We start from the raw sequence: 22,142 nt of genomic DNA on the forward strand, positions 1-22,142 counted from the left end.
TAGCTTTCTCTCGTACTCTAATTTTTCCCTCCTCTTATCAACCTTATAGTCACTCTTTGCTGTTTTCTATATTCTGTCCAATCTTCTGACCTGCCGCCCATCTTTGCACAGATATATGCTTTTTCTTTAAGTTTGATACTATCTTTAACTTTTTTAGGTAACCATGGATAGTGAATCCTCCCCTTGGCATTTTGCTTTCTTGCTGGAACGTATCTATTCTGTGTATTCTGAAATCTCCCCTGAAATGTCTGCCACTGCATCTCTATTGACCTATCCCTTAACCTGATTTGCCAGTTCACTTTAGCCAGCTCTGCTTTCATGCCCTCATAATTGCTTTATTTAAGTTTAAAATACTAGACTTGAACCCATTCTTCTGTCCCTCAAACTGAATGCAAAATTCAAACGTATTATAATCGCTGCTACCTAGGGGCGCCTTAACTATTAGGTCATTAATTAATCCTATCTCATTGCACAATACTAGGTCTAGCATAACCTGTTCTCTGGTTGGCTCCAGAACGTACTGTTCTAAGAAACTATCAAACATTCTATGAACTCCTCATCTGATTCTTCCAGTCTATATGTAGATTAAAACCCCCCATGATTATCGCCGTTCCTTTCTGACAGGCTCCCAGTATTTCTTACTTTATACTCTGTCCTATTGTGTGGTTACTGTTTGGGGGCCTGTACACCACTCCCACTAGTGCCTTCTTGCCTTTATCATTTCTCATCTCTACCCAAACCGCTTCTACATTTTGGTTTCCTGAATTTAGGTCAATCCTCTCTAATGTGCTAATACCATCATTAATTAACAGAGCTACCCCTCCACCTTTTCCTAGCTTCTTGTCCTTCCTAAATGTCATGTATTCTTTAATATTCAGTTCCCAATCTATGTCATCCTGCAGCCAGTAATGGCTATCAGATCTTACTTATTTATTTCTATTTGCGCTCTCAGTTCATCTGTTTTGTTTTGAATGCTACGTGCAATCAGATACAGAGCCTTTAGTTTTGTTCTTTTTAATATTTTTGTAGTGTCTAGCCTTGACTGCTGATTTACTTTTAGATGTGTACTCTCTGTCTCTTCCTGTCACGGTCTGTTTATCAGTTCCCATAGTAATACCTTTCTCTCTTGCCTTGTCTCTACTCTTTGATTTACCACATCTTCCCAGATTTGATCCCTTGCCCCCACCATTTAGTTTAAAACCCTCTCTACTTCCCTAGTTATGCAGTTCGCTAGAACACCAACCCTAGCACGGTTCAGGTGTAGACCGTCCCAACGGTACAGCCCCCACTTTTCCCAGTACTGGTGCCAGTGCCCCACGACCCGGAACCCACTTCTACCACACCAGTCTTTGAGCCACACATTCATTTCTCTAATCTTATTTGCCCTATGCCAATTTTCACTTCGCTCAGGTAATAATCCAGTGATTATTCCCTTTGAGGTTCTGCTTCTTAGTTTAGTACCTAGCTCCTCAAACTGATTATACAAAACCTCCTTCTTTGTCCTGCCTATGTCGTTGGTACCTACATGGACCACGACGTCTGGATCCTTCCTCTCCTACTGTAAGTTCCTCTCCAGCCCTGAGCAGATGTCCTGGCACCGGGCAGGCAACACAGCCTTCTGAACTCTTGCTCTTTGCTGCAGAAAACAGTCTCACTCCCCCTAACTATACTATCCCCTACTATCACTACATTCCTTTTTGCTCTCCCCACTTGAATGGCTTTCTGTACCACAGTGCCATGATCATCCACCCTGCAGCCCCCACTCATCCAAACAAGCTGAAAGAATCTCAAAACTGTTGGACAATTGCAAAGGCTGAGATTCCTGCACTCTGCGTCCCCTTAACCTGCCTCAGCTGCAGCCACACTCTCCTATCCCTGACCACTGACCAAATCAGAAGACCCTATCCTAAGGGGAGTGACCACATCCTGGTACAAAGTGTCCATGTAACTTTCCCCCTTCATGATGCATTGAGTGTCTGTACTCGGCCTCCAGCTCACTGACTCTGAGCCGAAGCTTCTCGAGCTGCAGACACACTGCAGACATGTTTGCCCTGGATCACACTGGCATCCAGGGGCTCCTACATACTGCAGTTGTGGCACATCCCCTGCCCTGCCATCTTTATTGTGTTTTAAATATCTAATGATTTATTTATTTAATTAATGACAGCATATTGTATTTTAGTCCATTTGCTTTAAACAGCATCCCTTATAATTGAGTTGCAATATGCATTGTGATACTGACATTAGCAATATACTCTTTGATGGACCAGCTTTTTATTTCCTTGCAGGATGATGGTGGAGTTGCACCGGAAAGTTTCTAGTCTCATTGAATTCCTCAAGCATAAATGGGCTTTACAAGAATTCAGAATTGTATCCTTTTTCACCTAATGGCAAACAAAGAAAACTTGAGGCCAATTTATCAGTAAATACCAGATGGACAGTTAGCGAAGCAATTACGCTGCCTACCTAATGTACTGATGTATTCAGTGACAGTTCCAAGCTATTTTAATGGTCGGGCCTCATTTGTTTCTGATTGGCGAGCTGGAAATATTGAACCAGTGCTTACAGGCAGCTCGCTAATCCAGAGTGGGGGGAAAACGACGACGTCCCCGTGGAGCCAGTCTTAAAGTGGGGAGATGACAGGGAGTGCAGAGGAGCCACCAGTGGGTGGGAAGCATCTTCTGAGGTTAGAAGAAACCCTCACATTCTTCCTGTTTCACAAAATTGGCTGAATTTTACCAGCCCCTCGCCATCGCGGATTGCAGCACGGGGGCCAGTAAAATTCTGCGGGGAGAGGCCTGCCTCGACCCACGATGTCGAGAAGGGCCTGCTGCAAATTACCGGAGGTGAGGGACCCCAATTACAATATGTTAAACGGTACTTACCTGTGCAGATTATGCAGCCCTCCGCCTCTCCATAGACACCTCCGGATTTTGTGCTGAACGGGTGGCCGTCATGTGCTGTCCCGTTCACAATTTGAAAAGCCAGCGGGTCCTCAAAGGCAGAAGGTTTCATGGCAGAAGATAAGTTCCTTTTCAGGAGTCTCACTCTGCATTCTTAAAGGGAGGAGGGGGGGGATTACAGGGGTCTCACTCTGCATACTGGAAGGGAGGAGGGGGGGAATTACAGGGGTCTCCCTCTGCATTTTTAAAGGGAGGAGGGAGGGGGGAATTACAGGGGGGGTCTCACTCTGCATACTAGAAGGGAGGAGAGAGGGGGGGATATTCAGGGGTCTCACTCTGTATACTGGAAGGGAGGAGGGAGGGGGTGTGGGATTACTGGAGGGAAAGCTCTGCAGGAATGAAGAGAGGTACTGTTTACTTTCTGTCCGTAAACAGTGTATGCTCTGCATTTATTTGTGTTTGTGACAGTGCAACGGTACTCTAGTCATCCTGTGTGTGGGGAGGGTGCCAGAAAGGGTAGGAGCATTAAGGTTATATGGATGGTGGGGGCAATCAATTCAGCTGGTAGGATTTTGATGTGGCCGTGCTGTACCACTCAGTGTTGACCAAGATGGGCAATACCATGGTACGCCACATAGTTGATCCAAGAAAGCAGCTGATGTACCTGTCAACACCAATCCCTGCCCTGTTAGGAACCTTCGAATACATGAAGGGTTCAACTTTATTTATCACATGGAAGAAGGTATTGCTCATCCTACATTGCGTGAACCTCTGCTTCTGAGGATCCGTATGCACCAGAGGCAAAATCAACAGACAGGTGTGATCCACATAGAGGGCTCCAGTCGTGAGCAGCAGCCCCCAAGGGGAGTTCGCCATTACGATTGCTGTGCATCTACAGGCCCCACATGGCATGCCATCGGATGTCAGAGCACCAGTGTCAGAGGCGATTGCGCATGTAGAGAGGGTGGTGACACATCTGTGCCCTGCTCAAAGATGACCTGCAGACCATGGGCTTCGGTGGACATCCTATGCCTTTGGTCCTCATAGTGGCAGTGGTTCTCAAGTTTGACACCTATGCAGCTTTTCAGGGGCTCACCAGAGACCTTTGTGGGGTCACACAGTCAGCAGTGCACCGTTGCATCAGGGAGGTCACTGATGTCCTGCACGGGAGGGCCAGTGAGTATGTCCGCTTCAGGATGGACTCTCCCAGCCAGGCCCAGAGGGCCATCGGTTTCGGCACCATTGCCAGGGAACCATAGGTTGTAATCTTCATAGACTGCACTCATGTGGCCATCAGGCCTGCCGCCAGGCTACCACCTGCAGACGTCAACCATTAAAGGAATCCTCTCAATTTAGGTGAAGCTGATATATGATCACTGCAGATGCTTCATGCAAATCTGTGACCGCTTCTCAGGCAGTTGTCATGACACCTAGGACCTGCACCAGTCCCAGCTGCCACCACTGCTCACCGAACTGGCTCAGATGGAGGGGTGGCTTCTTGGAGATGAGGGTTATCCCTTGCAGACATGGCTGCCGACACCAGTGAGAGACCCCATCACTGCTGAAGAGGAGGGATACAACGCCAGCCACTGAGTTACAAGAGCCATCATTGAGCAGGAGATTGGCATGCTGAAAGAGCGCTTCCAATGCCTGGGTGGATGGGGTGATGCCCTGTACTACGGACCGAAAAGGCCAGCTCCTTTCTTTGCTGCTCTGCACAACTACGCACCTAGTAGGGGCCAGACCTTGCATGATGAGGAGAGATGCCAACAGGATTCCTCCTCGGACTATGAGGATGCTGAGGACCTACAACATGAAAGATGCATGGGAGGGCAGATGGCACCCAGGCTCTGCACGTAGGACTAGCAGTGAGCTAGGGATGTATGGTAGTGGCTTATCAGACAAAGGCTGTCTGCTCCATAGGAACCGACATGAGCTCTGCAAGCCACACATCACCCTCGCTCACCTGCTGTGCCCTAGTCCACATCTGCAGCATCCCTGTGTAAACCGTTAGAGGCAGCAGCTGACTGAGCCAATGTCCATGTCAGTGCATCCATGGCGCACTTATGGATGATGGTGGCATGGCAATGATATTGCATACGTTGGCTCTCCGAAAGGACCAACGGTGCAAAGGGATTTGACATTGGCGCCACATGCTGGCACACTTCATTCACACAGAGAAAAGGACCCACATGTTGGTGAGGAACATTTAGTGAAAGACGTATTTACATTGCTGTGACTCCCTTGCATTCACATTTGTGTCAGTGAGTTCTCTGTAAACTCTGTCATACCTTTATGGCATATTTAAGTCTCACGTCCTGGAATGTGCAAAATTAAGATTATTCACCCAGGTGCAGCACGCCTACAAGAAGGAATGTTACACTTGAGTGGAAGAAGAGGATCGCAACTTCACAGGACACTGGGACGTAGCAGGGTAAGTATGTGGCAGCAAAGTGGAGAGTGCTGGGATAACTCAGCAGGTCAAGCAGCATCTGTGGAGAGAGAAGCAGAGTTAACTTTCAGGTCTGTGAACTTGGATAAGTTATCTCTGCTTCTCTCTCCACAGATGCTGCCTGACCTGCTGGATTTCTGCAGCACTTTCTGCTTTGCTGCAAGATTGACAGCAGCCCCACTCTTCAGCAGTCAGTTAAGTATTCTTTGACAGCTGTCAGGAAGCAGGTGCTAGGGCACTTCAAATAGGGCCCCAGCACCTGCTGCACAGCTGTCACAAGATCTCTCACTGCGCCGAATGTCCTGCCTCTCCCCATGTAATATGGGGAGGGCGGCTCGGCGCCATGATGCTAATGAGCCCCCCTCACATAATATCGTGGGGGCTCTACGGCAGCCGCTGAATGCAGGCACCCCACTGAGTTTAAAGGGCGCCGCCACACAGTGCAGTACCCGAATAAAATTCAGACCAATGTCTTACCATTGCTTTTTTTGGAAGTGTCCTGCAGTAGGCCCTTTAAGACTGCTGGCTAGGCCACTTTACACGAGTACCAATGGGCAGACCATATAGGTTTCATACTTTCTCATTGGTAACTGGAAAAAATTGTGTCTGGGCCTTAAGATCATCATTGGACATGATCTGCATGCCTTACTGAGGAGTTCTCCCATTTAGGAAGTTCATCGCCATAATTTCAGAGTGTCGCTGCCCTTTCCTGCAGAGTGGAACAGTGAAAGTCAGCTCCCATGTGTGTTACATAGATATACTTGGGAGAAAAACCATGGTTTTTCCTCTCTCCTCTACCTTTTTTAAAGTGTGCTTTCTACTTTTTAATCTTCCCATCGTGCATCACTTTGCCTTCCCTTGTTGAGGGCAAGTGGAGACCTTTACCCCAGTCTTTGCCAATGCCACAAAATATATCTTAATGCTTGTTTCTGCGAGGTGCAGAATATATTTTTTTAAATGTACCACTTTGTCTATGACTATTTTTTAATAAAAGATTCTGGGTAGAATAGTTACTGTGACTTAAGCTTAATAAATTTATCTTGTTAATGTCTTAATGGTAATGTAGTAAATAAAAATGTATATACTGTTAACTGCTCTCTGCCTCAGTTGTAATGGCTACATTCCTAGTCTTTACCATGTTTAGTTGTCAGTTACCTGTTAACGTTCCATTAACATTAATTTATGTGAGTTTGACCAAATTACATGCAGAAGGTATTAAACTGTTGTGCTGTAGCTAGGTTTATTGTGTCTCTTTTTGGTCAAGTGGTTTAAATCAAGAGATGTTATTACAGTTGAAGAGTACAGTTAAGAAATTCGCTTTTAAAATATTTAACATCCAAATTAATTAATTAAATAGAATAGAGATGGCTGAGCAGGCGATGTATTGCAGCTGTAGTATGTGGGAGCTGGTGGATACCGGTGCAATCCACGGTGGCCACATTTGCAGCGAGTGTTGGCTGCTTGAGGACCTTCGGCTCAGAGTTGATGAGCTGGACTCCGAGCTGCGGACACTGCGACACATCAGGGAGGGGGAGAGTTACCTGGACACTGTTTCAGGAGACAGTCACACCCCTTAGGTTAATTACATTTTGAACAGCGATAGCAGTGAGAGTGCGAGCCAGGGGGCAGCTGGGAAGGTAAGTTTCAGTATAAAGTACTTACCTAGCGATTCGGCAGTTTCTTTTTGAACAGCGGTAGCAGTGAGACTGCGAGCCAAGGGGCAGCTGGGAAGGTAAGTTTCAGTATAAAGTACTTACCAAGCGATTCGGCAGCTTCGGCAGGGTGGGAAAAAAAAACTGAAAAAGTGACGTCACAGGAAAGCTGTGACCTGATTGGCTGGTAGGGAATCTGTACCGAATTTGAAAATAAAACTGATAAAAATTGATTAAAACACTAATTAACTAATTAATAAGTAGAATAACTAAACCAGAGGGAGAAGATTACTGTATTTAGACAGCATTTAATATTTATTGTAGAAATCTAGCACTAGGGACCACATAGTGAAGTGTATCATAATTTAGTAAGGATTTAATAAGTATTTATTTTATATCAATTAACTAATTAGTGATAGAAATGTCAGAGGGGTGAAGTGCTTCACCTGTGAGATGTGGGAAGTCCGTGACGCTTCCAACGTTCCGGGCGACTACATCTGCAGGAAGTGTACCCAGTTGCAGCTCCTCACAGACCGCATGGATCGGTTGGAGCGGCAACTGGATGCACTTAGGAGCATGCAGGTGGCGGAAAGCGTCATAGACAAGAGTTTTAGAGAAGTGGTTACACCCAAAGTGCAGGCGGATAGATGGGTGACCGCTAGAAGGGGCAGGCAGTCAGTGCAGGAATCCCCTGTGGCTATCCCCCTCTCTAACAAGTATACCGTTTTGGATATTGTTGGGGGGGATGGCCTATCAGGGGAAAACAGCGGCAGCCAGAGCAGTGGCACCACGGTTGGCAGGGAGGGACAAAGCACAGAAGAGCAATAGTTATAGGGGACTCTGTAGTCAGGGGCACAGATAGGCGCTTCTGTGGACATGAAAGAGACTCCAGGAAGGTATGTTGCCTCCCTGGTACCAGGGTCAAGGATGTCTCTCAACGGACAGAGGGCATTCTGAAGCGGGAGGGTGAACAGCCAGAGGTTGTGGTACACATCGGTACCAATGACATAGGCAGGAAGAGTGATGAGGTCCTGCAGGGGGAGTTTAGGGAGTTAGGGAGTAAGTTTTAAAAAAAACAGGACCTCTCGGGTTGTAATCTCTGGATTACTCCCTGTGCCACGTGCCAGTGAGGCTAGAAATAGGAAGATAGTGCAGCTAAACACGTGGCTGAGCAGCTGGTGTAGAAGGGAGGGTTTCAGATATCTGGACCATTGGGCTCTCTTCAGGGATAGATGGGACCTGTACAAGAAGAACGGGTTGCATCTAAATTGGAAGGGCACTAATATCCTGGCTGCAAGGTTTGCTAGCGTCACTCGGGAGGGTTTAAACTAGTGTGGCAGGGGGGTGGGAACCAGAGCAGTAGGACAGCTAGTGAAGTAAATGAGGAGGGCATAGTAAATAAAGCCAGTAGGACTAAGAGGAAGAGCAGGCATGGAGATGTTGTTGAGCACAGCGGGACTGGTGGTCTGAAGTGCATTTGTTTCAATGCGAGAAATATAACAGGTAAGGCAGATGAACTTAGAGCTTGGATTAGTACTTGGAAATATGATGTTGTTGCTATTACAGAGACTTGGTTGAGGGAAGGGCAGGATTGGCAGCTAAATGTTCCAGGATGTAGAAGCTTCAGGCGGGATAGAGGGGATGTAAAAGGGATGGGGGAGTTGCATTACTGGTTAAGGAGAATATCACAGCTGTACTGCGGGAGGGCACCTCAGAAGGGTCATGCAGCGAGGCAATATGGGTGGAGCTCAGGAATAGGAAGGGTGCAGTCACGATGTTGGGGGTTTACTACAGGCCTCCCAACAGCCAGCGGGAGGTAGAGGAGCAGATATGTAGACAGATTTTGGAAAGATGTAAAGGTAACAGGGTTGTAGTGGTGGGTGATTTTAACTTCCCCAATATTGACTGGGACTCACTTAGTGCTAGGGGCTTGGATGGGGCAGAATCTGTGAGGAGCATCCAGGAGGGCTTCTTGAAACAATATGTAGATAGTCCAACTAGGGATGGGGCCATTCTGGACCTGGTATTGGGGAATGAGCCGGCCAGGTGGTCGAAGTTTCAGTGGGGGAGCATTTCGGGAGCAGTGACCATAATTCCATAAGTTTTAAGGTACTTGTGGATAAGGATAAGAGTAGTCCTCGGGTGAAGGTGCTAAATTGGGGGAAGGCTAATTATAACAATATTAGGCATGAACTGAAGAATTTAGATTGGGGGCGGCTGTTTGAGGGTAAATCAACATCTGACATGGGGGAGTCTTTCAAACGTCAGCTGATTAGAATCCAGGACCAGCATGTTCCTGTGAGGAAGAAAGGCAAGTTTCGGGAAGCTTAGATAACACGGGATATTGTGAGCCTAGTCAAAAAGAAAAAGGAAGCATTTGTAAGGGCTGGAAGGCTAGGAACAGATGAAGCACTTGAGGAATATAAAGACAGTAGGAAGGAACTTAAGCAAGGAGTTAGGAGGGCTAAAAGGGGTCATGAAAAGTCATTGGCAAACAGGATTAAGGAAAATCCCAAGGCTTTTTATACATATATAAAGAGCAAGAGGGTAACCAGGGAAAGGGTTGGCCCACTCAAGGACAGAGTTGGGAATCTATGCGTGGAGCCAGAGGAAATGGGCGAGGTGCTCAAATGAGTACTTTGCATCAGTATTCACCAAGGAGAAGGACTTTGGTGGATGATGTGCCTAGGGAAGGGAGTGCAGATCGTCTCAGTCATCTCATTATCAAAAAGGAGGAGGTGTTGGGTGTCTTTCAAAGCATTAAGGTAGATAAGTCCCCAGGGCCTGATGGGATCTACCCTAAAATACTGAGGGAGGCAAGGGAAGAAATTGCTGGGGCCTTGACAGAAATCTTTGCATCCTCATTGGCTACAAGTGAGGTCCCAGAGGACTGGAGAATAGCCAATGTTGTTCCTTTGTTTAAGAAGGGTGGTAAGGATAATCCAGGAAATTATAGGCCGGTGAGCCTTACGTCAGTGGTAGGGAAACTATTAGAGAGGATTCTTCGGGACAGGATTTACTCCCATTTGGAAACAAACGAACTTATTAGCGAGAGTCAGCATGGTTTTGTGAAGGGGAGGTCGTTTCTTACTAATTTGATTGAGTTTTTTGAGGAAGTGACGAAGATGATTGATGAGGGAAGGGCGGTGGATGTTGTCTATATGGACTTTAGTAAAGCCTTTGACAAGGTCCCGCATGGCAGACTGGTGCAAAAGGGGAAGTCACATGGGATCAGAGGTGAGCTGGCAAGATGGATACAGAACTGGCTCGGTCACAGAAGACAGAGGGTAACAGTGGATGGGTGTTTTTCTGAATGGAGGGATGTGACTAGTGGTGGTCCGCGAGGTTCAGTGCTGGGACCTTTGCTGTTTGTAGTATATATAAATGATTTGGAGGAAAATGTAGCTGGCCTGATTAGTAAGTTTGCGGATGACACGAAGGTTGGTGGAGTTGCGGATAATGATGAGGATTGTCAGAGGATACAGCAGGATATAGATCGGTTGGAGACTTGGGCGGAGAAATGGCAGATGGAGTTTAATCCGGACAAATGTGAGGTAATGCATTTTGGAAGGTCTAATGCAGGTGGGAGGTATGCAGTAAATGGCAGAACCCTTAGGAGTATTGACAGGCAGAGAGATCTGGGCGTACAGGTCCACAGGTCACTGAAAGTGACAACGCAGGTGGATAAGGTAGTCAAGAAGGCATTCGGCATGCTTGCCTTCATTGGTCGAGGCATAGAGTATAAAAATTGGCAAGTTATGTTGCAGCTGTACAGAACCTTAGGTAGGCCACACTTAGAATATTTCGTGCAATTCTGGTCGTCACACTACCAGAAGGACGTGGAGGCTTTGGAGAGGGTACAGAGGAGGTTTACCAGGATGTTGCCTGGTCTGGAGGGCATTAGCTATGAGGAGAGGTTGGAAAAACTCGGATTGTTTTCACTGGAACGACGGAGATGGAGGGGCGACATGATAGAGGTTTACAAAGTTATGAGCGGCATGGACAGAGTGGATAGTCAGAAGCTTTTTCCCAGGGTGGAAGAGTCAGTTACTAGGGGACATAGGTTTAAGGTGCGAGGGGCAAAGTTTAGAGGGGATGTGCGAGGCAAGTTTTTTTTACACAGAGGGTGGTGAGTGCCTGGAACTTGCTGCCAGGGGAGGTGGTGGAAGCAGATACGATAGTGACGTTTAAGAGACATATAAATATGTGAATAGGAAGGGAATAGAGGGGTATGGGCCCCGGAAGTGCAGAAGGTGTTAGTTTCGGCAGGCATCAAGATCGGCGCAGGCTTGGCGGGCCGAATGGCCTGTTCCTGTGCTGTACTGTTCTTTGTTCTTTGTACATCAGATTTGGACCATGGTCAGGGACAGGAGGGTGTGACTGTGATTGAGGCAGTTATGGGGATCCAGAATTTAGCTTTGGAAGAGCCTAAGCCGGTCCCCTTAACCAATAGGTACGAGGTTCTTGCTCCCGGTGTGGATGAGGGCACAGGCTGCAGGGAGGATGAGCAAACTGACCACAGCACCGTGGTTCAGGGAGCCATTCAAGTGGGGGGAGAAAAGAGAAATGTAGTTGTAATAGGGGATAGCATAATTAGGGAAGTAGATACTGTTCTCTGCAGCAAAGGCAGAGAGTCCTGAAGACTGTGTTGCCTACCTGGAGCCAAGGTTAAGGACATCTCTTCTGGGCTGGAGAGGAACTTGGAGTGGGAAGGGAAGAGTCCAGTTGTCTTGGTCCATGTAGCTACCAACGACATAGGTAGGACAGAGGTTCTGCTGAGGGACTATGAGCAGCTTGGGGCTAAATTTAAAACCGGAACCACAAAGGTAATAATCTCCGGATTACTACCTGATCCACATGCAAATTGGCATAGGGTAAATAAGATTAGAGAGGTAAATGCGTGGCTCAAAGATTGATGTTGGAGAAATGGGTTCCGATTCAAGGGGCACTGGCACTGTACTGGGGAAGGAGAGAGCTGTTCCTTTGGGATGGGCTTCATTTGAACCATGCTGGGACCAGTGTCCTGGTGAATCGTATAACTAGGGTTGTAGATAGGACTTTAAACTAATTAGTGAGGGGTGTGGGGGAGGGGGGGGGGGGGAGGGTTCAATTGAAGGGAAGTTTAAAAAATCAAAAAGAAATGAGAGAGCAAGAGGTGCAGGGTCGTGAAGAGGTTAACAGTAATCAAAGTGTGACAGGAAAGGGCAGAAAATATAAACAGAAGAGTGCAGCAAAAATTAGAACCAGAATGAGTAATAATGGTTAAAAAGTTAAAGCTTAAGGCTCTTTATCTGAATACACGCAACATTTTTAACAAGATAGCTGAGTTGATGACACAAATAGAAATTAATGAGTATGACTTGATAGTTATTACAGAGATTTAATTGCAGGGTGACCAAGACTGGGAACTCAGTATTCAAGGGTATTCGACGTTCTGGAAAAATAGGCGAAAAGGAAAGGGAGATGGGGTAGCTTTGTTAATAAAGGAAGGTATCAGTGCCGTGGTGAGCAGTGATATAGGTGTAATAGATCGTGATGTGGAAATAAGGAATAGCAAGGGGAAGAAGTCACGGGTGGGAGTCGTCTGTAGGTCCCCGAAATGTTGCCTCACTGTAGGACAAAGTATGCATCGGGAAATAATGGAGGCATGTAAGAAGGGCACTACAATTGTTGTGGGTGATTTTAATCTGCATATTGACTGGACAAATCAGATTGGCAGAGGTAACATGGAAGACAAAAATGTAGAGTGCATCAGGGATTGTTACTTGGAGCAATACGTTGCAGAACCTACCCAGGAACAGGCTATTTTAGATCTAGTAATGTGTAATGAGGTAGGATTAATAAAATATATCGTATTTAAGGATCCTCCGGGGGGTAGAGATCACAATATGGTAAAATTTCAAATTCATTTTGAGGGTGAGCAACTCTGGTCTCAAACCAGAGTCCTCAACTTAAATAAGGGCAATTGCAGAGGTATGAAGAAAGAGTTGTCTAAAGCAGGCTGGGAAAATAGACTAAGGGGAAGGTCAGTGGATGAGCAGTGGCAGACATTTAAGCAGATATTTCATAACACTCAGCAAAAATATATTCCTGTCAAAAAGAAGGACTCGATGAGAAGGATGAACCGCCCGTGATTAACTAAAGGCGGTCAAGGAGAGTATATCCATTCAGAAACTAAGGCATACAAAGCAGAGAAAATTAGTGGTAGGCCAGAGGATTGGGAATTTTTTAGGAACCAGCAGCAGATGACTAAAAAGCTAATAAAGAGGGAGAAAATTGATAATGAAAGTAAATTGGCAAGAAATATAAAAACAAACAGCAAGAGCTTCCAAGGGTATATAAAAAGAAAGAGTAGCTAAAGTAAGCTTGGGGCCCTTGGAGGATGTGACTGGAGAGTTGATAATGGGGAATAGGGAAATGGCAGATACTTTTTAAACCAACATTTTGCATCGGTCTTCACGATGGAGGACGCTATAAATATCCCACAGATATCAGATAAGCAAGGAGCTAATGGGAGGAAAGATCTTATAACAGTCTCCATCACGAGGGACCAAGTATTTGACAAACTAATGGGACTAAAGGCAGATAAGACGTCAGGACCTGATGGCCTACATCCAAGGGTTTTAAAGGAAGTGGCTGCAGAGATAGTGGTCGAAATATTCCAGAACTCACTGGATTCCAGGAGGATTGGAAAACTGCTAATGTTACTCCCGTGTTCAAGAATGGAGGGAGACAAAAATCAGGAAACTATCGGCCAGACAGCCTAACATCGGTTGTTGGGAAAGTGCTGGAGTCCATTATTAAGGAAGAAATAGGACATTTAGAACAGCTTAACGCAATCAAACAGAATCAACATGGTTTGGTGAAAGGGAAATCATGTTTGACAAATTTGCTAGAGTTCTTTGAGGATATAACAAGCAGAGTTGATAAAGGGCAACTGGGCGATGTGTATTTGGATTTCCAGAAGGCATTTGATAAGGTGCCACATAAGAGGTTATTGCACAAGATAGGAGCTCACAGTACTGGGGATAATGTATTAGCGTGGATTGAGGATTGGTTAACTCACAGAAGACAGAGAGTAGTGATTAATGGGTCTTTTTCAGGTTGGAAAGATCAGTCCTAGGGCCTCAATTGTTTATTATCTATATTAATGACTTGGAGGAGGGGGCAGAGTGTAATATATCCAAATTTGCTGACATTACAAAAATAGGGGGGAGGGCATGTTGTGATGAGGACATAAGGAATCTGCAAGGGGATATAGACAGGTTGAGTGAGTGGGCAAAAAATTGGCAGATGGAGTTTTATGTAGGAACGTGTGAGGCCATGCACTTTGGTAGGAAGAATCAAAAGGCAGACTATTATTTAAATGGAGAGAGACTTCAAAAAAGTGCAGCACAGAGGGATATGGGTGTTCTTGTGCATGAAACACAAAAAGTTAGCATGCAGGTGCAGCAAGTAATTTAGAAGGCAAATGGAATTTTGGTCTTTATTGCTAGGGGGTTGGAGTTTCAAAATAGGGAAATCTTATTACAACTGTACAGGGTGTTGGTGAGAGCACACCTGGAGTACTGTGTACAGTTTTGGTCCCCGTATTTTAGAAAGGATATACTAGCATTGGAGGCGGTTCAAAAGAGATTCACTAGGCTGATTCCTGGGATGAAGGGGTTGACTTATCAAGAACGGCTAAACAGGTTAGGCCTTTATTCATTAGAGTTTATAAGAATGAGGGGTGATCTTATTGAAACGTACAAGATTCTGAGGGGGCTTGACAGGGTAGATGTTGAGAAGATGTTTCCATTAGTGGGGGAGATCTCGAATTAGGGGACATAGTTACAGAATAAAGGGACACTCATTTAAAACTGAGATGCGAAGGAATTTCTTCTCTCAGAGGGTAGTGAATGTCTGGAATTCTCTACCCCAGAGAGTTGTGAAAGTATTTAAAGAGGAGGTATATAGATTTTTGAAATGTGGGGAGCTGACACAAAAGAGGAGTTGAGGTCTGGGGCAGATCAGCCATGATCTTGTTGAATGGCGGGGCAGGCTTGAATGGCTGAATGGCCTACTGCTGCAGCTATTTCTTATGTTCTTATGTCAGCCGTGACTCAATTGTAGCACTCTTGCCTGAGACAGAAGGTTGTAGGCTCAAGACCCATTTCAGAGACTTGAGCCCATAACTCAGGCTGACATTCCAGTACAGTACTGAGGAAGTGCTACCTTTTAGATGAGATGTTAAACTGTGGGCCCAGTCTGCACTCTCTGGTTGATGTAAAAGACCCCATGGTGCTATTGGAAGAAAAGCAGGGAACTTTGACTTGTGTCATAAGCAACATTTATTTCTCAACCATTATTACTAAAACAGATTATTTGGCAATTTATCTCATGGTTATTTGTGGGACCTTGTGTGCAAAATTGGCTGCTGCGCTTTGTTACAGTGAATACATTTCAAAAGTAGTTCATAGGCAGTGAATAACTGTGCAACATTCTGAGATTATAAAAGGTGCACTATGACTGCAACTTTTTCTTTTCCTTTTCATCTTTCCTTTCCTTTCCCTCTCCTTTCTTTTCTTTTTCCTTTCCTTTAACAGTAAGTCTAGTACTGTCGGACTGTGCCTAGAGTGCTACCAATTAAACTAAGCTGACCTGACTAAAAATTAGGTAAACCAATTTTAATTCATCTAAGTAGGATTCTACAAATGTCTTGTCTCTAGTTTCTCTTTAACTTTATGTTCTTCAGCGTAAATCATTAGAAGAACGTCAGCAGGACTCTGGAGATGGTGAATCGAGGTTTGTGGGGCTTGAAGAAAAGGCAGAACTGCATCTCTATCCTGCAGAGAACTGTACCTTAACTGCATTGCCTGGAGTGGCAAAGGTGGTTCACTCAAAAGCCTGCTGTACAGTGCACTGGCAGGAAACAGGGAGGTGCAGACAGAACATAAAAGACACTCATTTACTCCCACCAGCACAGATCCTAACTAAAGCTTCTGCCACAAAGGATCTGACTATTCCTCTCAGCCAGGGAGCACAAGGCACAATAAAGGGACATGTTAAACAAATACGGGCCACGACAGATGGGCGAACTGGTAGCAAAATGGCTGGGCCATTGACAGGAGAAGGAACACAAAGCACTGAAGAGGAAACACCTTCTTTGGAAGGTATCTCTGCTGAAGAGACAGCTTCCCACCAGGAGAGTCCAAAAGCAGAGGAAGTTTTTGATTTGGCATCACAAGATTTAGGAGAAAATGGAGAAAATCTATTTAATTCACCCAAAGCTAATTCAGATGTTTCCACTGAAGAATGCAATGGAAATGAAGCAATTCTAATAGAGTCCCCAGAAGCAGCTACCACTACTGAGCTCTCTGTGTGTGGGGGGATTGTGAACACTGATGAGACATCCCTCTTGGACCCAGTTCCTCGTTACATGAAGTCTTGTCAGAACTTAGTAGTTCCAGAGAGGTGTATGTGTAAGGATAAATCCTCTGAAAAGAATGTTGCTGCTTCAGGCATAAATGGATTTTCTGGTAATCCCAGTGCTGTGCATTTGGGAAATATAGAAATGATGGAACTCAACACTGAACAGCCTGCAGCTTCAGGACCACAGTTGCCCAGTGAGACCACTTCAAAGCCATCCAGTTCTACTACACAAGATGGTGATAATAGGACCCTACCTTCCATTTGCACTCATGAACAGCCAGTGTCATGCAACCAAGAGGTGTCTGATACTGACTGCCTTATGGGGCAGGCCTTGATAATTGCTTCGCCCTCTCAGGGACAACCTAGTAGTGCCAGCTTTGTTCCAAAGCCACTGAAAGAGGATACTACTCACTTGGCCCAGCAGATGCAGGAGGACGGCTGGAGCCCGAGTACCTCTGAGAATTTGACATTGGCTGAATTGTACCTCATGCTGGGGAAACCCAACAAACTACAGCTTGAGTATGACTGGGTACAGAACCCGCGGAATAACACAGAGGAAACTGAGAGAACAAGGGGTGCAAGTCAGAGATTACTTAAGTGCTTGCTGCAAATTATCACCACTGAAGTGAATCCTAAACCTGTGAGTATACTGGGTTGATGGGGTGGGAATAAAAGAGATGGTTTCTGCTAAAATAATTTAAATTCAGATGGTATTTTAAAGGCATAGGGAAAGAAGAAACATTTAAAACCATTTTATATTATTTTGGTTTTTACTTTTTTTTAAAATGAGAAACTAAAGGATATTAGAAGGTAACTGTGGTAAGTACCTATTTATAGACCAGTTTTACTTTGCATTTACTTTAAAGGGTGAAAAGTTTGTTTCCAAAATATTAGTATTTACCATGCAGCACAGAGAAACCTGTTGCCACTCCATTGCAGGTAGCACATGCTAGAGCAAAGCACTGGAACTGTCATTGTAGTGCTTCTGTTCATGATCACATACATCCATGCATTCAATATTTTTAGAGACCAATTGCAAGTCAACACTTAGGAGACTAAAGTTCTGTGTCATGCTCCTTGAAGCCCTTCCTTTTAAGATCAAAACTTTTTTTTTATAAAAAGGAAGTGATTTATAGATGTGTCCACATGGTTGTTTAGTATTGTACTTAATAGTAGCCTTCCCACATTCTTAAAATGGGCAATAACCAATGACCTTATTGAGGAAACTCTGTAGCTGATGACTTTATTCCTGTGAAAATATTTTCCCTGGTTATTTCCAGCACTTTGGAAATAAAGTCAGATATTTCCAAAAGTATACAGAGGAAATATGTGATCTCTAATTGGTGTTTCAGTAGAATTTCTCCAAGTCTCCTGCAGTTAAAAGGGTCGATTTATAAGACATCTTAAACCAAGCTTTGTGTCACCAGGTTACTGCTTGATTATCAGAGCAGAATTTGTGAGGCTCCTCTGCCAGTATAGAGCTTTGATGAATGTTCCAAATGGGTTACATATTATGCAAAGGTTGGTGCATAAAATGTAAATCCTGATATTTTGAGTTTTGAAAGCATTACTGATGGTATATATGAATGTGGTTCTTCCTTGTGCACAAGATGCCAGCAGACTGAGAGAATACAAATGCCATTTTCACAGAGTGCAAATGACAGGCAAAGTTCAAATGTCACAGTAGGGCCTAGAAAGTTAGGATTAATTTGCACATAGAAATACAGGATTTTTTTGGGCCACTACAGTGAAGTAATTAGCACTTTAGAGATGCATTATTTCAAAATTTGTGAATTTTGTAGGGTTTAAACTACATTTCACTCTGTGACTTGTTCCCTACTGAAAAGGACCCTACAATTTGTTAGGATCTGCCATGGCCAACGTTCAGCTAAGAGTTAGCTACATTTTTGTGTGTATGGAAGAGATTCCAAAGTGTAGCATACTTTGATTCACGTTCCCTTACTAAAATTCATAAAACATTAGACACTAGGGCTTGAAATGAATAGAAATTGATAGCTACTATAGCAATAACTGCAACATAATAAAAAGTAAATCTTGTGAATAAATATATGTTAATGGCAGTTTGTAAAAGCCTGTGTGTGAAACTCCCAGCATGTTAGAACACTGAGTGGGAAGCAAAAATTGTTCAGTGAAAGCATTCAAATGTATTGGACCAATCACACTACCACTGACTTCTTGTTAAATGTGGCTCAGTGGACCAGTAGAGATTTGAAGACCTGGGGGAATGCATAGAAGACTTCAGTGCTACTCTCTCATGCAGCTCTTTTATAATGTATAGAGTCCAGAATCTAGCTCTGTGGCGACATCTCCAATGAAGTCAAACCATGAAGATCAGATGCACACTCCACCAGGGAAAGTGATCACTCTTACACGTAGTCCTGGCTGTGTCCGAAATACTGCAGCAGTTCGATCTAACAAAACAGTTACTCCCACCGCTGCTTCAGGTTAGTGCACTGTCCAGTGAGTCCAAGGAATGGTGATTTTTCTGAAAAATTAAAGGTATACTGTAATAAAAACAAAGTGCTGTAAATACTCATCAAGTCAGGCAGCATCTGTGGAGAGAGAAGCAAGTTTAATGTTTCAGGTCTGTGACCTTTCATCAGACTGGCAAAGGTTAGAAAAGAATTAGGTTTTAAGCAAGTGAAGGCAGGGTGGGGGGAGGTGGTAGTTTGGTGGGGAAGAGAACAAAAGGGAAGGTGTGTGATAGGGCAGAGGGCAGGAGAGATTAAGTAACAAATATGTCATGGGACAAAGGCAAAGGGAATGTTAAAGCTAGTAGTGAAAGACAAAGCATTAGTCCAGAGAGTGTGTTAATGGCAGAGTAATGAGCAGCTCTGTCCAAAGGCACATGTAAAACGCATATGGTTAAAAAATAAAATGATAAAAAAATAGAAAAAAAGGCCAGTCATGCTCTGAAATTGTTGAACTCAATGTTAAGTCCACAAGGCTGTAGAGTGCCTACAATGTACAGTGTACTGTACAGCCTTGTGGTCTCAACATTGAGTTCAACAGTTTCAGAGCATGACTCACCTTTTTTCATATTTTTCTATTTTTTTAATCATTTTTTTTTTAACCATGTGTCTGTTTTAAATGTGCTTTTGGACAGAGCTGCTCATTACTCTGCCATTAACACACTCTCTGGACTAATGCTTTGTCCTTCACCACTGGCATTAACACTCTTTGCCTTTGTCCCATGACATATTTGTTTCTTAACCTCTGCTGCCTTCTGCCCAATCATACACTTTCCCTTTTGTTCTCTTCCCCACCAAACTATCCCCCACCTTCACTTGCTTAAAACCTAATTCTTTTCTAATCTTTGCCAGTTCTGATAAAAGGTCACAGACCTGAAACATTAACCTTGCTTCTCTCTCCACAGATGCTGCCTGACTTGCTGAGTATTTCCAGCATTTCTGTTTTTATTGCAGATTTCCAGCATCTGCAGTATTTTGCTTTTATTATAAAGGTATACTGTGTTGTGCTGCTATGTGGAATCTTCAATATTATCTGTTGCACTCAACATGGATTTTATTGCTTTTGCAATATAGTCAAACCATGATGTGTAAAACAGTGACCAGCAAAGTCCAAAGAAAGTGATTTTTATTAGTCCCAACTCTTCAGTATGCCAGATAGTCTTTGAACTGTTGTAGACTTACTGAACAATATAGAAAACTTGTATTCTCCTTTCCTGCCAGTAATTCCAGGGGGACAGACATATCAATTTTTATAATTGCACCTCCAATTTGCCAAATTCTGAAGTAAAACCACACTCCCCTCCCTCCCTCCCCTTCCCAGCAACGTTGATGCTGGCACATTTTACTCACCATAAGAAGTGACAGTAAACCATGGGCTGAATTATATAAGCCTGCCGCCGAAATCGGTGGCAGACAAAAAAAATGGTGGCCCGCGCCAAAGGTGGGGTGGGGGGGGTGTTGGGGGTGACATTTAAATAGTCGGGGCAGGCCACCACCACGATCACGTGGAAGGGGTGGGCTGTCCGTCCCCAGCAGTAGCGTCAGCTGCTTGTGCACAGGCATGATGCCATTTTTAAAGGGCTGTCAGCCCTACCGGGACATTTAAATATTTAAAATGACATTGAATTAAAATTTAAAAAAAATTCCTTTTGCCCATCTCCCACCCCCTTAAATAAATTAAGTATTCTCCCCCCCCCCCCAAAGTGCACAAACTTTAAACTATAACCCTTCCCACCATCCCCTACACCAAGACGTTCATTTGACCTCCACCACCCCCCCCCCCCCCCCCCCCCACAACCACCCTGCGATGAGAAATATATCTCCTCCCCCCTCCCCACCAGTGTTTCCCCGGACAGGGATCCAAAGGCGTGGCATTGCCAACCGGTGGGGTGAAGATCGCGGCGGAACTTCGGGGGGAGGCTGCCACAAGACCTCGCAGCCACCGGCAATATCGGGCCGGACCCCTGCCGGCATCAAGGTCCGTGGCGGGCCTTATCCGGGGCCATCTTCATGCCACGGATCCTGTCGCGAGGCCTCTATAGAATCCAGCCCCATGAGTGAGCATATTGATGTAAGTAAAAACAAGAAATGCTGGAAATACTCAGCAGGTCTGGCAGCATCTGTGGAGAGAGAAGCAGAGTTAACATTTCAGGTCAGTGACCCTTCATCAGAACTGGCAGATATTAGAAATGTAAAAAGTTTTAAGCAAGTAAAGTGGGGGTGGGACAAGAGATAACAAAGAGAAGGTGTTGATAGGACAGAGGGTCACAGAGAATAACTGAGCAGAAGGTCATGGAGCAAAGGCAAATGGTATGTTAACGGTGTGCTGAAAGACAAAGCGTTTGTACAGAGAGGGTGTGAATAGACTGTAAAGCACAAAGAACTCCAAGCACAAACGTTAAAAAAAAAACAAACAATGGGTAGGCAGAGTAGAAACAAACTAAACAAACTAAAATAAACCAAATAAAAATGAAAAAAAAAGCTAAGCATAAAAGGGGGGACCTGTCATGCTCTGAAATATTGAACTCGAACGTTCCATCCGGCAGGCTGTAGGGTGCCTAATTGGTAAATGAGTTGCTTTTCCTTGAGCTTGCGTTGATGTTCGCTGGAACACTGCAGCAATCCCAGGACAGAGATGTGAGCATGAGAGCAGGGGGAGGTGTTGAAATGCGAATACAGTATACTAAATTGAAAGAAGTACAAGTAAATCTCTGCTTCACCTGAAAGGAGTGTTTGGGGCCTTGGATAGTGAGGAGAGAGGAGGTAAATGGGCAGGTATTACACCTCCTGCGATTGCAGGAGAAGGTGCCGTGGGAAGGGGACGAGGTGGTGGGGGCACTATCCAAGGCCCCAAACACTCCTTTCAGGTGAAGCAGCAATTTACTTGTACTTCTTTCAATTTAGTATACTGCATTCGCTGCTCACAATGCGATCTCCTCTACACTGGGGAGACCAAATGCAGATTGGGCGACCGCTTTGCGGAACACCTCCGCTCAGTCCGTAAGCATGACCCCGGCTTCCAGTTGCTGGCCATTTCAACACCTCCCCCTGCTCTCATGCTCACATCTCTGTCCTGGGATTGCTGCAGTGAGCCTGCCGGACGGAACATTGAGTTCAATAATTTCAGAGCATGACGGGGCCCCCCTTTAAGTTTAGTTTTTTTTCTTTTACATTTCGTTTTTTTTTTTAGTTTGTTTCTACTCTGCCTACCCACTGTTCCTGTTTTTTTAAA

General features: G+C 44.8%; 1 protein-coding gene across 7 annotated transcripts in view; it reads left to right on the forward strand.

Moving 5' to 3' along the window:
* Positions 1-22,142, forward strand: part of cramp1 (cramped chromatin regulator homolog 1) — a 109,766-nt gene that overhangs the window by 57,497 nt on the left and 30,127 nt on the right. For all 7 annotated transcript variants that reach the window (XM_068056347.1, XM_068056350.1, XM_068056346.1 and 4 more), the window contains 3 exons: positions 2,289-2,370; positions 15,742-17,058; positions 18,718-18,883. In XM_068056347.1, coding sequence (XP_067912448.1) covers positions 2,289-2,370; positions 15,742-17,058; positions 18,718-18,883 — 1,565 coding nt within the window. The remainder of the gene's footprint in view (positions 1-2,288; positions 2,371-15,741; positions 17,059-18,717; positions 18,884-22,142) is intronic.

The sequence above is a fragment of the Heterodontus francisci genome, chromosome 24, assembly GCF_036365525.1.
Source record: "Heterodontus francisci isolate sHetFra1 chromosome 24, sHetFra1.hap1, whole genome shotgun sequence".
Lineage (NCBI taxonomy): Eukaryota > Metazoa > Chordata > Chondrichthyes > Heterodontiformes > Heterodontidae > Heterodontus > Heterodontus francisci.